The 17,041-nt window shown below is 45.7% G+C and overlaps 1 protein-coding gene across 8 annotated transcripts in view; it reads right to left on the reverse strand.

The window, feature by feature from the left end:
• STOX2 (storkhead box 2) overlaps positions 1 to 17,041 on the reverse strand; it is a 253,967-nt gene that overhangs the window by 28,116 nt on the left and 208,810 nt on the right. The window contains exon 1 of one of the 8 annotated variants that reach the window (XM_062213214.1): positions 15,945 to 16,034. The exons of 5 other annotated variants lie outside the window; for them this stretch is intronic. In XM_062213214.1, the coding sequence (XP_062069198.1) occupies positions 15,945 to 15,969 (25 nt within the window). In that variant the 5' untranslated portion in view covers positions 15,970 to 16,034. Of the gene's footprint in view, positions 1 to 7,432; positions 7,479 to 8,304; positions 8,561 to 15,944; positions 16,035 to 17,041 lie in introns of those variants that run through there. 2 more of the 8 variants (XM_062213216.1, XM_062213215.1) reach the window with 2 other exon arrangements.

Raw genomic sequence — 17,041 nt, forward strand, 5'->3', positions numbered from 1 at the left:
TCTAGGATCAAATCTAGGATCATTCTGATAAACTGAACACAGGGCCTTGGACAGAACAGGGATCCAATACCTTTCTGTTAAGTGAATTTAAAATGTGAGAAAACATGAAAACATTGCAATGGTAAGCAAACTTCAGTTTTAAAAGCATTTAACATCCAAAATGCCAGGGGCCTTCAAAAAGTTCATGGAAATGCTTATTATGAAAAAAAGTGCATGGAATTAAAAAACTTGTTGCACCAAAATAAATGCATCTTTTGATTCCATTTCTCCCCAAGCTTTCTTAAGTCCCCTTGAAGGTGGGTGAAACTGTGGATGCTGCTTCCGTGTAAGGCATTGCTGACGGGGAGGTGAGGGGTGGCTCTCCTGCACTAGAGGCAGGAAAGAGTGTGGGCAGAGCAGGAAGCAGCACGCTGAGCCCCGGGGGGAGTTGGGATGTACCTGGGCCCCTCTGGAGCAGGCTGGGGGCCAGATCCTGGTAGACCAGGAGGCTGAGATCTTATTCTTGCTGCCGATGGGGCACCACCCATGTTTCACAGAGGAATCACATGACTTATTCGTGTTAGAAAACCACTCCTGGACGACTGTGGAGAATGAACTGGTGACTACCACCACTCCCGCAGCTGACGAGGGCCTGGGACCACAGGTGGCCATCCTGCAGATGCCTGCTGTATTGTCCACAGTTGTCCCCTCCACCCCAGGAAAGATCTATATCAAGCATGTGCGTTTTTACTGTTTAAACACTCTATTAAAATTAAAAAAAAAAAAAGCTCTCTTTAGTCTCCCAACTTTTGGGCAGTTTCTTTAGTTGGAATGACTTCAAATAATTCTCTCTCACATAATTCATCCTTTCAAGAAATATTCAAATACCTATAATACATCAAGTGCCTTAGGCAATCCAGTTCCAAAATTCTTTGCATCTTGGTTCTAGGTGTGGGCCAAAGAACGATATGAAGAACTGCCTTTAGGAGCAGTTTTCATTTTTCAGTCACTAACTCAGGTCCTCTGAACAACCCAATCTTTGCATTTGAGGGAGAGCAACACGATTAGGCTGTGACTTGTGACAACTCATCCTTTGTAGATTTCCAAAAGATGCCTCCTAGAAAAGCAAACGTGCCCTTTTCCATTTCAAGTTAAAGTAACCATCCTCATACGACGACGACGTAAGAAGAGGAAAGCCACGATCTCCCCAAGGGAACTGCATCACAGCAAATGACAGCCTTGAAAGTACCCCTCCATCTTCCACTTCATTCTTCTTTAAATAATCCGCCTTTCTCTTCCTGGACCAGCATTCAGTATGAATTATCCTGTCCATTTTAAAGCACCATTTTTCATGAAAATGTTAATTTAATCTACACTCTGGTTGAAGCAACCTTACTGAGGCTCATGTGTCAAAATAACCGACTTACAAATGCAGTTCTGAAACTGTATTAGTTTGTAACTGGAGAATTTCCAAGGTAAAAATTCAAGGAGATATTTTGGATGAGCACCCAGTCTCTTCAAACAAAACTACGCACCCTGTGCCTGTTTGCTCACTTGTAAAATGAGGGTTTGAATGGAAAGACGGCAGAGTCTTTCAGGCTCCAAATTTCCGAGCTCCCACAGAAGGCAGCAGGACTCTGGATAGCAGCACGACACGGCACTCCTGGCTAGCTCCACTTCCACTGGGCTGCGAAACTACTTTAACGCTCATCTGATCTGAAAAAAAGCAGGCTTTAATTTGAAAAGAAATGGCTAACTATATTGGCTATTAATTTCTTCCCTTGTAATAAAGCCTTCATAATTTACTCTTCCTAATTCAAAGTCCTGTGTTCCTCGGGACCAAAGCCTTTTTGTTCTCTGAAATTAACACTAAAGTTAAAATTATGGATGCCAGTAAAATTAGCACGTGGAGGAGATACTCTGGCTCCTCATAAACACAGCCACACGTGCCTGGGAAGCACACAGTGGCCCGGGGACAGTGCAACTCTACTCCTTTCAACAAACTATTCACACAGCTACTAATTGGCCAAGTTTTATTGTAAATGTCCTTGGGTTTGGGGAAATCAGAAGTTACTCTGAAGTTACAGTTAAGTGAATAACTTCTCTGATGTACAGCATCGGACAAATCTTGTGTTTTACAATTTAATTCAATTTATTAACCCCTATTTTATGTGTAAATACGGTGCGCTTCTTGTAACAGAAGGTCTGCTACAATGTTTTTAAAAAGTTGTTCTAAGAAAACACATAACTGCTTTCCCACACAATCTCTTGAAGACCACAGCCCCAGACAGGGAGACAGAGCATGTGGCTCCCATTAACTCCCATGCTGCTACGTTTTAAGTAGCTTTCCTTTGAAACTAGATTACTGTATTTGACTTTCAAATGTTTGTATTTGAAATTTAAAAGAAAACTGGCATTGAAAAAAGCACTTTGACCAGTTTACAGTGGGTTTGTTTTAAATGCCATCGATTTCAGAAATTTATGGGTGAGCTTTTATTGCAACCCTCAATGGAAAGAAACCTGACATTAAAAAAACTGAATTCTTAGAATATTTAGAAATTCTATTAACAACTTTCCTAAAGTTTCATAATGTTTTATTTCAACACCTGGTGGGTCTCTTAAGGAAAGTCTAATTCCTAAGCTATTATTTGAATAAACTGTTTTAATTTTTTAAAAAAAGAGAATGTAGCCGGTGCCGTGGCTCAACAGGCTAATCCTCTGCCTTGCGGCGCCGGCACACCGGGTTCTAGTCCCGGTTGGGGCACCGATCCTGTCCCGGTTGCCCCTCTTCCAGGCCAGCTCTCTGCTGTGGCCAGGGAGTGCAGTGGAGGATGGCCCAAGTGTTTGGGCTCTGCACCCCATGGGAGACCAGGATAAGCACCTGGCTCCTGCCATCGGAACAGCGTGGTGCGCCGGCCGCAGCGCGCTACCGTGGCGGCCATTGGAGGGTGAACCAACGGCTAAAGGAAGACCTTTCTCTCTGTCTCTCTCTCTCACTGTCCACTCTGCCTGTCAAAAATAAATAAATAAATAAATAAATAAAAATTAAAAAAAAAAATTAAAAAAAAAAGAGAATGTAAACCGGAGGCTCCTATTGAGGTTGTTCTTTAGCAATGAGTTACCAAGAAGCTTCTAAGGAGAGCCGCGTCCAACAGGAATAATCACGGTGGCTAAGGCACGCCCACAAAAGAGCACTGACATTCCCCACTGTCAGTTGAATCTTTCTGCAGAGAACCGTAGCTAGTTGAACTGACCTATCAATCGGCTTACTGGTTCACAGAAGAAACCCGCCAACTTCCCGGTCTACACGCTTTCATTAGTCATGTCAGCCATGCTCTGTGACTGAGATTTGGCAACTGCCGGAGAGGAGGAGAGCAGCCACAGAAGTGCATTCAAAGGACGGTGATGCGTGCAAGTCCACGGCCAGGGTGCCAGCTTCACCGTGCCCAGACGCGACTCCAGGCATCTTCTCTGACCACCACAGCTAACACTTTGGGGCCACCTGCTACCTGCAGTAGATCTGCTGTTGTAAAGTTAGGGTGGACGCATGAGCCATCTGACCAACTGCACGCTTCAGCGATTCACACCTTCACTGAGGCTCCACGTGACAGACCAACAGCTGCTAGTACAAGCACGGTGTGTGTTAGGCACCAGGGAATAGAAACGAACGGAGTGTTGTTCACACGGCGGCGACTCCAAAGCTGGTTCAATCCACAGGTCTTACAACCAAGGCCCTGCTATCTGCAAGACGTTTCCCAGCACCCGCTGCTACCTTGTTCTATAGTCCCTCTTCCAGAAGGAAGTTCAAGCCATTTACCACCAGGGATAAAAGCACAATGAAATACCAGTCCTAGCTGCCAACAATGAAGATCTCTCAGATTTCATGCAATTCTGTAAGATACCTGGCTAACAGGAGTTTCTGTGTCAAACAGTGTCTTCCTTTTCTTTACCATAAATGAATATTATTCCACACAGGACAGAACCTGAATGCCTGCTGAGCCAGGATGCACCTTCCTTCCATCTCCAGCCTATGGCAGAACCCAGTCTATCACTAGAGACACACTGGATTCTCCAACTGCCACTGAGGGCACTTCTCAGCTACAGTCCTATAAATCCATCTCACATCCCCAGGATTATTCCTCTGTCCTCATTGTAAGTTAAAACCATCACACATGTTTCTCAACCTCTGCTTCATCAGTGTAGGTATAGCAACTACACTGGAACTGATTTCGGCAATATGCAATTCTAATAAAGTGAGAAGGCCTAATTAAATGTAGCCCAAATATGAATAGATTGATAGTTCCAATTAACAAAACTAAACTGAATGACTGCTACTGACTCCCCAATAACTGAACATCCTACCACCCCTTCTACTGCTACACAGGTTTTTCTGGAAAAAAAAAAAAAATCTAAGAATTCAGAGGACTGAATGAAAGTCCAGAGCATCAAAACAGTCAGAACACACAGAGGAAGCTTCCATCTCACGATACCCATAAGTAACTTTTCTTTCCAAGGCTGGCATTACAAGACAGAGGTAAAGACCGTGGAGTTGAGGCAAAACAGTAGGCTCACGCGATGGACATTTGTTGAAGCAGTTAAATCTTGGGACACCCACAGCTCATATCAGGGTGTTTGGGTTCAAGTCCCAGCTCTGCTTCAAATTCCAGTTTCCTGCTAATGTACATCTTAGAAAGTAGCAGGTGATGGCTCAAGTCATTGGGTGCCTGCCATCCACGTGGGATTGAGTTTGTGGCTCCTAACTTTGGCCTGGCCCAGCCTGAGCCTTTGCAGGCAACTGAGGAGTGAGGCAGTGAACGGGAGAGGTGCCTGTCTGTCTCAAATAAAAAATGAAAATAAATAAATACAAATTTAAAAAATTAGGTTGACAGCCCAGTTTTCTTATCCCCATCAGTTGTGACTTGGAAAAAATTAATTTTTGAGTGTCAATTTCTCCTTTTGTAAAATGCACACCAGGATGTTTACCTCGCAGTCATTGAGGTGATTAAATGAGATAATGGATGTTGATGTGGATACTATCCCTGATAGCTAAGAAGTAATAAATAGTTAACAGTATAGTATCTTCCCTAAGATGACAGATTTATCCAGTTTACTTTTTTATAGTTTCAATTTCTACCAAAAGGAAATTCATTTGGTAGTACAAAGAAGTCTTTTTTAAAAGCTGAACCATCTTTGGGCAAAGAGAACGGCAGTCTTTCCTAACCTAGAACAAATTAGTACAACCAGATTGCTTTCCTCTTGATTCTTAGTGGTGAGTGTCCGTACCGAGTGAATGGAATATTTTGGCTGGGAGGCAGAAAAGTTAAGATCTATCAACATCTAACATTTGGGATGTCACCACTGGGCTGGGGGAGAAGGGCAGTAGCAGACTGGAAATAGCACGGATTGACTTACAAGGGTATCAGAGACAGTTGGTCAATTTCCAATTTAGGCCTGGGCCAGTTCTCTACCCAAGGAAGAGAAAAGAAACTCAGCAGGTGACTAAGTACCCACAGCTGAGGCTGAGCTCTCTAACCTGGAAACCTGACGTCAGAAATGCCCTAACTCTGGAATATTTCAGATACTGGAGCACTTCTGGCTTTGGATTTTCAGATTAGGGACGTCCAACCAGTGAAGTCTATGTAAATGTTCCCGAATCCCAAACAGTCTGAAATCGGAAACACGTCTGGGCCCAAGCATCTTGGTTAAGGGATACTCAGCAGGTAGAAAAAGATCAGTGACACTGGGAGTTACACAATTTCTGGTGGGATGTAAAACAGGAACAGCCACTATGGTTGTCTCTTCCAAGGACAATGTCCCGTGGGATTCACAAAAGGGACTCCCAGAGTTCAGCAGTCTCCTCGCTTAAGGATGGCTCATTCGACGAAATTCTAGTCAAGCACAACCGACATCCACGTTTCAGAGCCCCACGTTCACGTCTGTCCCTCACTGATGACAGGCCTCCACCAGCTGCACAAGGCAGCCTTGCAGGCGGTAACCCCATCTCCAGGTCAGAACAATCAGATTTTACAGCAAGTCCTGCATGGGCCTGTGGTCTGCCTTCCCTTTGGTCTACCCCGTGAGGATTCTTAAAATTCACAACTGAGATCATGGCAGCCACCGCCCTTCTTACCTGACCACGCACTGGCTGCCACACATAAGGAACTGTCAGAAGCTGTGAACTGTAGAAAAAGGCATGGATCTTGACCCCTGCCCTCACCGAGCTTGCCAGTGAGGTGGGAAAACAAGATACAAATGCGTGGAAACATAAGCAATTATAAAATATTCACATTACTGTTCAAACATCCTTAGAACTGTAACAAGAAACATGAATGGCTACCAAATTAGTTCTCCTCTAGGCATTCCAAGGACCAAGAAATGCTCTCCTTCTGCGGGGGACTTACGTGGGAGACCCCAACAGAGCACAAGGGATGGGTGTAAGGACTTCATATAATTAAACTTACAACATCCCATGCTTGTGTTTCTCCTAACTCAAAGCCCTTTACAGCCAACTTAACATCCTCAACTTGGCTATGAGGACACAAAGAAGAGCCACCTTGATGATGAAGAAAGGAAACGTGTTTTCTTCTCCTTGAAAGTGTGAGCTGTGGGGATGGGTGTGACCGCAAAGAGAAAAGGGATGTTCAAGGTTCTACCTAAAACAGAGTTCGTGTTATATAAAAGTGTTCTAATTAATCTTGCAGATAACATAAGGGGTTCGAGACTCTTGGGAATATCATTAATAAACCAGAGCTCCATACATTTAACGAGGTGGTAAAACTGTGCTTCCAGATGGGTCAAGTTTCACTTTGGACACGTAGCATGTGATTCACTGTGCAGAACCAACATCATTTCATTATAATCTTTAAAGAAGAAAAAAGCTTTTGTTGGGAAAAGCACATGGATGTTGTAAGAAACCAGCTCTGTCATAATCTGAGTCCTCGGGCAGACCGTGGTGAAATTCGCTGACTTCCTTAGCAGTTAACCTCAGCCTCAATACAATGTGAGTCTTGGAAACGGTCCCCGTGCAAGTAAACCAGCCTGCCTTGGATCTTAGGGCGTTGCATGGAGGTTAACAGGCCAAATCACACGCAGAATTTCAGAGACTAGATTTCAATGAAGAAGAAACAAATTTCAAATAATGTTTACTGAATGCCTCTGAGGAGTGAAAAAACACACATGGCTGACGGAAATCTGCGGCAGTGAGTTTCCTACTCGCAAGTCCTACGGCTGTTGATGCTCCAGTGCTGATGCGACACCGTGGGATGAGTCAGGCGGGTGGGGCCCCCTGTGCTGCAGGCTCCAGACTGCTGCAGACAGAGGCCATGGGGGTGGGGACCGCCACAGGGAGACCACTGTCCAGCATACAACGTGCCCTGATCACAGGTGCTGGAGACATTTGCCCCATATTTCCTCGCACACAACAATGCTTGAAATAAAAGCAGGGGAAACCTACCTGACCCTTTCTGGACTGGCTCCATCCCCCAGGTAGCTTTGGCGCTAAAGCCTGGTGCATGCTAGGGGGTTGCATCCAAGCACAAGAAGGAGCCAGTAACAGAAACGGACGTCCTAGAATCTGCAATAAGAAGAAAGAGTGAACTTTCGAGTACAGTTATCCTAGATGAGCATTTCCGATTGGCTCCGGAGGGCCCGTGGGCCACGACAGCAATCTCGTACGTGACCTTCGTAGATCTACTTTACAAAATGAGTTCCAGAACTCTCAGCTCTTCTTACAACTCAGGGCTTGAGATACTGGGACAAGTTCAGTTCAGGAGCTGGCAGAAAGCACCTCTAACAGGCTTTCTGAGTGGGCTTTCCTGGTAACGTTATTTTAAGGAAGAAAAAAAAAAAAAAAAGGATCCTCTTTAGCATTCTTTTATCCTGTTTGCACAGAGCAGCTGGGACCCTGTGCCTCGCCTAGCCCATACATCACAGCCACTCGCACTTAGCAACATCGCACTGCAGAGCCTCGGGAATCTGCAGTGTCACTCCTCCTGCTCCTTCCCTGCAAAGTGAAGTCATAGGGACGATCAGCCAAGCTGACTTCTCGCCACCCTGCCCAGAATCCTTTGTGAGCTCGAGTGAGTCATCGCTCCAAGAAAAGCTACAGCCTCTGTCTGTCTGGGCGGGCTCCTTTGTCCAGCGCCGAGACCCGGGCACGGGGCTGCAAGGGGGCACATCCCTGTCTCCAAGGGACCCAGGTCCCCCGCGCATGCATCAGCACCAATTCAATTTTTTTTTTCATTGTTAAAACAGTAAAAAGGGCACATACCTCCAGATGCTTGAAGAAGCACACACAGTAAAATTGATCTAGCATCATATACTCACCGGTCCGTAATTATAGACCTGACACATTGTCCTATTTTTTTTTTAAGGCTGGCTTTTCATTGTGATGAAGGACGAAATCTCCTTCCTGTGTGTAACAGGCGGTTCTACTGTACACTGGATCAAAGTTTAGCTGCAGTGAGCTATTTGTCATGAATTCCAGCTGCCGTGCAAGTCTTTGCAAGCCCCAGTCTCGTCATTCCCGGCACATCCCCGCCAGGCTCGCAGCCCGGGCAGCCAGCGCAGCTCGCCCCGCACCAGCCAGTGCAGCTTCTGCCGCTGCCGATAAAGGCAGCGTTGGGAATGAGGTCACTATGTCAGGAACTCGCTCTCAGCATGAGGTTCTCCCCAGCTCGCAACACAACTCAAACCACACCGGGTGGTAGGATTCATGGGATTTTTAAGGCTGCTGTTCCGGCTGCCTTTTTTTCAGTTTAATTTCTATGTGTAAGATCAGAGAAATCAATTATATATCTGCGTAAAAATGTCCTTTTCACTGCACTATTTGTACAATGCTCGTTAACCCCACACTGCATAACTCTCACCTATCTATGTGCCCTGCATTTACACAGACACACACACACACACATTTCATCAGAACCTTAGAGAAAATGTTCAGTGTTTATTTAGAGTACAAGAAACAACACGTAAACATCTCAGAGGAAAAGGGGGCGGGAATTAGGAGAGGACCGAGCAGCAATCATGTAAAAACCAGAGAGGAAAATGGAGTCCGAGAGGAAGGGAATAACGAAGAAACGAATTCTACTGCATCAGTGATAATCCTGCCCAATGCTCCCAACCTAAGTCACGGCAAAACAGGCACCTCTCACTGTCTCCCCATGCAGATACTGATCAGTTAACCCGCTCTCAGGCACCTCTCACTGTCTCCCCATGCAGATTCCGATCAGTTAACCCGCTCGCTCTCGCTCTCGGAAGCTAAATGGGTTCGGGCAACAGAAGGTGTCTGTACCACCCCTTTCCCCACATCCTCAGGAACACCGCAGCTAAGCTACAAGAGCACAAAAAGCGCAGGGTACAAAGCAGGCTGGGAAGCAGAGCGACGTCACGAGCCCCCAGCCTATCCCAGTTGGAAGGGTCCCAGGCTAAAATCCTCCCCATAGCCTAACTCCTGGATTCAGCCTGGCCTCAAACACGTCCTCCCACAGAGCTCAGGCCCTGGCACAGCAAGATGCGCCCTCCGGCCCCCGGTGAGTCCACATGCACCCTGCCATCAGGGCACACAGGGATTCCCAAGCTGCCCCGGCGAAGCTGTGGGAACCTAGAGCCCTTGCCGGGTAACTCATCCAACAGCTGCAAACAGTAACCTGGCCCCAGGATTCAGCTGGGTCTTCTCCAGCTGACAACAGGTTAGCCACTAGCAGGCTTGCAGACCGTGTCTTGTTGGCTGGTGGACACTTTGCCTTGGATGTTGTTAAATATGCCCTCTTCTGCCCCTTCCCCCGTCTGAAGATTTTCAAGTCCTCTGCCCTCCAGGCTCCTCCTTCAGTCCTGCTCTGGCCACTCCGTCTCGCTCCTGCAAGGCTGTCTACCAGGTATGGTCTCCCCCCAGCCCTTCCTCTTTCTGTTCTGGACTCTACGGCCACATAGTCTAAGACAGTACACCCAAGCCTGCACTAACTGGTATGAAGCCAGGTCTCCCTCATGCACTGTTTAAACAGCTCGTCCGCTGTACCTTTTACACCCTCTCAGAAATGCTTTGGTCCTGATTGTCCCTTCTAATGTATTATTTCCTCTCCACACCATAGCCTGAGTTTGGAGCTCAGCACTTGGGCTTCCTACCCAAGCAGCTCAAGGTTAATCAAGTTTCTTTGAGTTTTGAGCATTACAAGACTGTCCAAATCCACTTAATTCAGCCCATTCTTGTTAGGCATAGTCAGATTAGTGGAAGAACAGAGAGTCTGCCCCATCAGTCCCTTAAGAGCGCAATGATGGGCCGGTGCTGCGGCACAGTGGGCTGTGTCTCCGCCTCTGGCGCCAACATCCCATACAGGCGCCAGTTTGTATCCTAGCTGCTGCTCTTCCAACCCAGCTCTCTGCTGTAGCCTGGGAAAATAGGGTAAGATGGCCCACGCCTGGGCCCCTGTACTCACATGGGAAACCTGAAAGAAGCTCCTGGCTTCGGATCGGCCTAGCTCCGGCCATTGTGGCCATTTAGGGAATGAACCAGCGGATGAAGGAATTTTCTGTCTCTCCCACTCACTATCTGTAACTCTACTCTCAAGTAAATAAAATCTTAAAAAAAGGAGAAAGAATGCGGTGATGTAACTTGTTAACAAATGTATGAAAAAGTGAGATCCAAACAGAAACATCGATAGCCTTGGCAACTGAAGAGCCTGCAGGAAAGCTCCAGGCCACAGTACCACCTACCTCTTGACAGTTACACATTTACATGTTTCTATGACAACAAGTAGGTTAAAAAAAAATCCTAAATCCGGGAGGAGAAGGGATGAAAGTTACAAACGACAATGCAGGGGCAGGCATTTTGGCAGAGTGGTTAAGACACTGCTTGGGACGCCTGCACCTGCAGGGGAACAGTCAGTCTGTGGGTCATTTGGCCTGGCCCTGCCAAGGCAACCCCGGAAGGAATCAAAATGCAGTAAATCTATAGCAGGCTAATTTTTCAGTTGACAGTTTTGTATGGCCCACGAATGATGTTATAAATATCCAAATGGCAGAAAAAGGTTCCCCACCCCGCAGAGAAATGCCTGCATTCGAGTTCTCGCTCCACTTCCAGTTCCAGCTTCCTGCCAATGCGCACCCTGGGAGGCACCACGTGATGGCTCAAGCACTTGTGTCCCTGCCGCCCAGGGAGGAGGCTCAGAATGAGCTCCCAGCTCCTGGCATCACCCTGGCCCAGCCTTGATGCCCTGGGCATTTTGGGGAGTGAGCTGGTAGATGGGAAATCTCTGTCTCTCCGCCGTTCTAATAAAACCAATAATACATTTTTAAAAATGTATTCGGATTTCCTGAGTATCTGAACATGTATGTTTCCATCTGTATGTGGGCCTACTATATCCACCTACAGAGACTTGGCTTATCCTTGTAAGGTATGTAACGTTACTATCCCCATTTGAAGAGAGATTAACTACCTCCCCCAAAGTCAGTAGGAGACACAAGTAGGATCTGAACCCATGGCACCTGGTTCCAAAGTCTGTGCTTCCAATCCTCATACATTCTGCCTCTTGATTATGACAATAAAATAACTCTCAGAAACAAAACATTTTTAGAAACATAAACCTCAAGGCTTAAAGCAAAGCCAGTTTGCTTACTTGACCCACAGGGACGAGGATGTCAAGTTCACAAGCTGAGGCCCTGCAGCTAATGTCATCTTGGCCCAACTGTGTGACCCTGATTAGCACAGGAGAATTCTGCTAAGTGACCATGCAGTAGAACATAAATGATCAGGCAAATCACAAACTCATCCTGCTGCCCTCCTAACAGCAAGATGGGTTTTATCATGGACACCGTTCACCTCAATTCAGAAATCAGGGGAAGCAAGTCACTCTGAAGTGTTAGATCCTGGCGTCTGATGGTGAGATCAGCTTGGCAATCAGCTGCCACTGTGTTTAGCAGTCCTCCTCCCTCCCCTGCCACCTCTTCCTCCTATTAACAGCAGCTTCTGTGTAACAGTAAAGATTTACAAACATCATATAGAATATCAGGGAGGTGATTTGCTCCCTTGATGAGGTGTGGGCAGAGGTTGTGCTTGGCACCTGACAGGTTCCTTGGCAGAAGATTAAATAGCAGCACCACACAGTGATATAGCTGTGCAAGATCTTAATACACATGTTGGTGACTAATGGTCTAGCACAGTCTTAGAGCTGTTGCACTTGATAAAGCAGAGAACAATAAATACCCTTAAATCGATTAAAAATATTTATTGGGTGCCCAATTGCAAAATCCTACAGTCACATTGCAAGTTTAAGACAGTGCACATAATGTAGAATAAGTCTCTTGATTATTATAATAAAATAACCATTGGAAACAAGAACATGTCTAGGAATTTATGCCTCGATTTTTAAACTGAAGTCAATTTGCTTATCTGGCCTTTGGGGCCAAGGAGGTTAAGTTTACAAAGTTGAGTCCTTGCAGTAGAAGTTGTCCTGGGCCCAGCAGGAACACTGGTCCATAAACCTTCTCATGAACAAATGACATGGTCTCTACTTAGAATGCATCGGAGTAGATCATATGCCCCTAGAGTAGAAGTGCAAAAAACACAAGGCAGTGCCTGCCAAAGCAAAGAATAAAGCCACAGGTGCTCCCTAGAATTCAGCAGCACAGAACCTGAGTTGATGGGTAAAAAACAGAGACAGGGCATCCTGTATGTTAGAGCCGGAGCACCATGAGCAGGGGACGTCGGCACGTTTTGTGTTTACACATGTACTCCTGAGAAAGTGCCCTGCCAACAGTAGGCACTAAATATATGTGTGCTGAATGAATACGTGAATGACCTGGAAGAGGAAGCATGAACCAAGGTGTGGGGCACTTACTGACGATAGGGAGGTGGAGGATTAGAACACAGGCCTGCCTGGTGTTGAGGGTTCACGCTGGAAAACGGAGGGAGAGGAAGCAAGAAGTGTGGCCCACGAGCAGATGAAGAACAGTCCTTAATGGATAAGAAAATGACCCACCTTATAACTGCAACCAATCTCCTTCGGCATTTGCTATGGCCATTAGTCAGTCTCCTCCCTTAGAAACTCACATTCTCCAAAAGCAATTAGTCACAAGCTTGTATGGAAACTCACTGGAAGGGAGGTATACCACACAGGATGGTCAGCTGCTTCCCCAGGGACTTCTGTGTCTCCCGTCACCACTCGGAAGTCAGAAATGCTGAGACTCCCCTCTGCAGGACTGCACCAACAGAGTAGAAGTGGATCCTGCTCTATACCACAATTACACTACACCATCCTAGCTCAGGTCAACACGCGTTGACTAAATGGAACACAGAAGACATCATGCTTGGTGTTAGGTCAGAATACAGATGAATGAGTCGCAGCTCCTATCCTCACAGCTTGCCATCACTCAAGACGGAAGGCAAAAGAAGATCACAAGGACAAAGAAAAATGGTTATTTCTGAGATGGGGAAGAGACATCACTGAAGGCTGACGGGAACTGGGAAGCTCTGAGGGACGACAGGCCCCTGCGGTGGCCCCCACAGGACGGGTAGGCAAAGGTGCAGGGAGAGACAGACGGGGATCTTTCCGGGCAGCAAAGCAGCAGCAACAGAGACATTGGGATCAGAAAGCAAAAGATGCTTTGGGGAGCGGCTGGTGGCCTAGGAAGCTTGGCGAAGATGGCAGAATGTACCGGAAGGAGACTAGCAAAGATAAAGCCAAAGGGTCGGGCAGGCTGGGATAAGATTTCAAAGAACATTAAATTGGTGGAGCAAGGAATTCAAGGGCTTTTGCAGGAGAGTGATATTATAGGTGCTAAATGTTTAGGTTACTTGGGCAACAGGGTAGAAGATGTATCCGAAGAGAGAAGATCATTATTGACGTAAGATAAAAGGTCTATTGCGAGACAAACAAGATGCAAAGGGTATTTAAACAGGGAAAAGAGAGAAGCAGAGAGATACGAGATACTTTTCCGCTTCCCAGAAGTGCTACCCAAAACATCCAGCATGAGACATTAGGATGCCTATGGGAGAGGGTCTTCAAAACAGTTCACAAGAAAATGCATTTTATGAAAAAAATTATGGATGGGTTCAAATGTTTTGTACCAAAGATAAAATTTTTCCTAATTCCATTTTTTCCTACAATTTTTTTTAAGTACCCCTTAACACAACCTGCCCAGAAGCTAACCACAAGACTATCTGCAATTTAGGAGCCTGACATTTGGAGTAGTGCCTAGGTAGACTATTAGTGCAGACTGAGAAATAAGGGGAGAAAATCCTCTAAGCGGGAATCCATGTGCACACATAACAGATCAGACCTTCTTGGTCACACAAAAACCGATGAAAGGACACAAGTGAAAAATTCAGCCAAGGTGGATCCAAAACAAAGTCCCAAAGTCATCTGGGCCTTTTTTAGTTAAGTGCGTTTTCATAAGGGTGGAAAAGACAATTTCAATTCAAGCTGGATGAGATGCAACACAGAAGAGACAAGGCAGCTGAACAAGCACACTTGGTAACCGTGATTATCAGAAAGCAGCGATATGCAGACAAAGTGAACATAGCTACTGTGTCAGTAAAGTTTTCTAAAGTCTTCCAATCAGGTCAACTCTCCTAGGATGTGAAACAAAGAATGGCATTTTAGAGCGGAAAGAGACACTGAAAGTCAGCTCAAAAATTATCACTTGATAAAAGATAATCCTACAGCTCCAACGGGGAAAGTGACTTGCTCAAGGTGGCTAAGTAGCCAGCCAGAACAGGCATCCAGGGCCTCTGGTTACTGGTAGTCCACAGCACCTTGTAAAATATATTAAAAGACAATTACATTCCAAGGATTCTCCATCTGCACAATGGATATGAAATTACAAATTAAGTATTCAGATACCAACTTTCCCATACTACACCATGGTATAGGTTGTTTTTGTACACTCAGTTCTTCTGTCCAAAGACACAGAAGTAAAAGATGAAAGCAGAGTGAGAAACCCTAAGAGTCTCTGAAGCTTCAGGTTAAAGGGCAGATTCTGCATCTGTTGTTTTGATAGGAAAACTATGGGCAGGTGTGGAGAAAAGACATGCTCTCTCTCCAGTGTAACTTTATTACAGTAATATTTAGATTGTGGACCAGTCCTTTCCAAGCACTGGGTTAACACTCACCTGGGAGTGTCTCAGTGTTTCTAGCTGGTAATCTCAACTGCAGAGGAATAGGGTTCCATTTTGAAGACTCCCTAAAATCCATGAAACTAATGCATTCTCCTCTGTGACAGATCCCTGACTGCCTTAGTAGTAACACCGTTCAACATGAATTTCCACAAGTTGCAAGTGAACTGCCCCTTTAGGGAGACTGTCCACATTTATCTTGAGGTTGTATACACCTGCCAGGATGTGACCCCAGCCCCTTGGGGCCTATGTGCCTCCAATTTGAGAAGCAACAACCACATCTGAAAATACACCTGAAAATGGCATTCCCCAATTAGTTTTCAAAACCATCATGCATATTTCTGCGGTTTTAAAGATGTAACATTATTGAGTCCTAGAGCGCTTTTAACTGGAATTAGTTATAAGGTCAAAGAGCTGAGAAACTGAATTACCTTATCACTGGCTTATTTAATTATGGCCAGGTTACCTCTCTGTGGGTTGCATTCCTCCTCTGTTAAGATGGAATCAGATAAAAAATATGAAGTTTGCAAAGGCTCCATATTTTTAAAAAGGAGACACAGCTACAGAGCTAACCTCTGACCTCAAGGTGCTTCCAATTAACTGAGGAACGAAAAGTAAACACATATGAAAAGAAGGTATCACAATACCTCCAGAAATAAAAAGAAACTACGAATAACAGGGGGAAAACCACTGCAAATGAAGTCCAGACATAGCACAAAGAAACACTGGCCAACATTTCCATCACAAACTTGAAGTTGGCATGGGTTGAATTTGTACTTCTTACAGGCCCCCAAAATAACCTGTTAGAAGGAGAAAGTCATGATTCAACACACACTCCTAGGAGGTCTGGAGGTACCTTCAAAGTGATGCATCGCAGACATCTCAGTATAGCCTGGAACAAATTCCTAAGTCTCTCTCTCCAGTCCTGCTGGCCAGGATGACAACGGATTCAGACTGCTGTGCTCACCACATTTTTAGCACCCACAACAGTCAAATCCAGGAACACACCCCACCTCCCCAAGCTTTACTTTTGGTTTCACTTTCCACAGCTTCAGTTACCCATGGTTAACTAGGATCCAAAAATATCCAACAGGAAATTCCAGAAATAATGACTAAGTGCCAAACTGCACACCGCTCTGAGTAGAATGAAGTTTCAGGCTGTCCTACTCCCTCCTGCCTGGGACGTAACGCATCCCCTTGTGCAGCATGTCCATGCCATATACACAGCTTGCCCGTCACTCACTGGACAGCAGTCTCTGTTATCGGATCGGCTGCCGTGGTGGTGCAGCCTTCTGCCCAAAGAACCCTGATTGTACTTCACAATGACCCCCCAGCGCATAAGTAGGGATGCCAGCAACTCAGATGACAAAGGAAAGCCATAAAGTGCTTTTCTTAACTGAAAAGGAGAGAAGCACAGGAGCATATTGTTATAAATGCCTGTTTTATTATCAGTGATGATGTTTCCCTCTCTGGGCCTAACTTATAAATTAAACGTTTATCGTAAGTATGTGTGTACTGGGAAAATAGTTTACGTAGAGTTTTGGTTACTGTCTGCATTTTCAGGCACAGAGAGGGTCTTGGAATGTATTCCCTGAGGTCAAGGGAGGGCTGCTGGGTTCGCTGATTAAAAAAAAATAAGTCAGGGATGAGCCTCTAGTCCAGTGGATGAAATACCCACCTCCTACATTGGGCTATCTTATGCTCCAGCTTCCTGCTAATGTGCAGCTGGGGAGGTTCAAGTAGTTGGGTCCCTGCCCCACCCACACAGGAGACCCGGAGGCTTGGGAGTTCTGGATGCTTGGCGCTGGCCCTGGTACAGTCTCGGCCATTGCGAGCATCTGAGGAGTGAGCCAGTACAAGGGAGCTCTGTTTTTCTCTCTCTCAAATACATAAATAAAAAGTTATTTGGGTTCTGATCTCTTCTGCATCTTTATTATTACAAGCTTCTACACA

The sequence above is a fragment of the Lepus europaeus genome, chromosome 16 (genome assembly GCF_033115175.1).
Source record: "Lepus europaeus isolate LE1 chromosome 16, mLepTim1.pri, whole genome shotgun sequence".
NCBI lineage: Eukaryota > Metazoa > Chordata > Mammalia > Lagomorpha > Leporidae > Lepus > Lepus europaeus.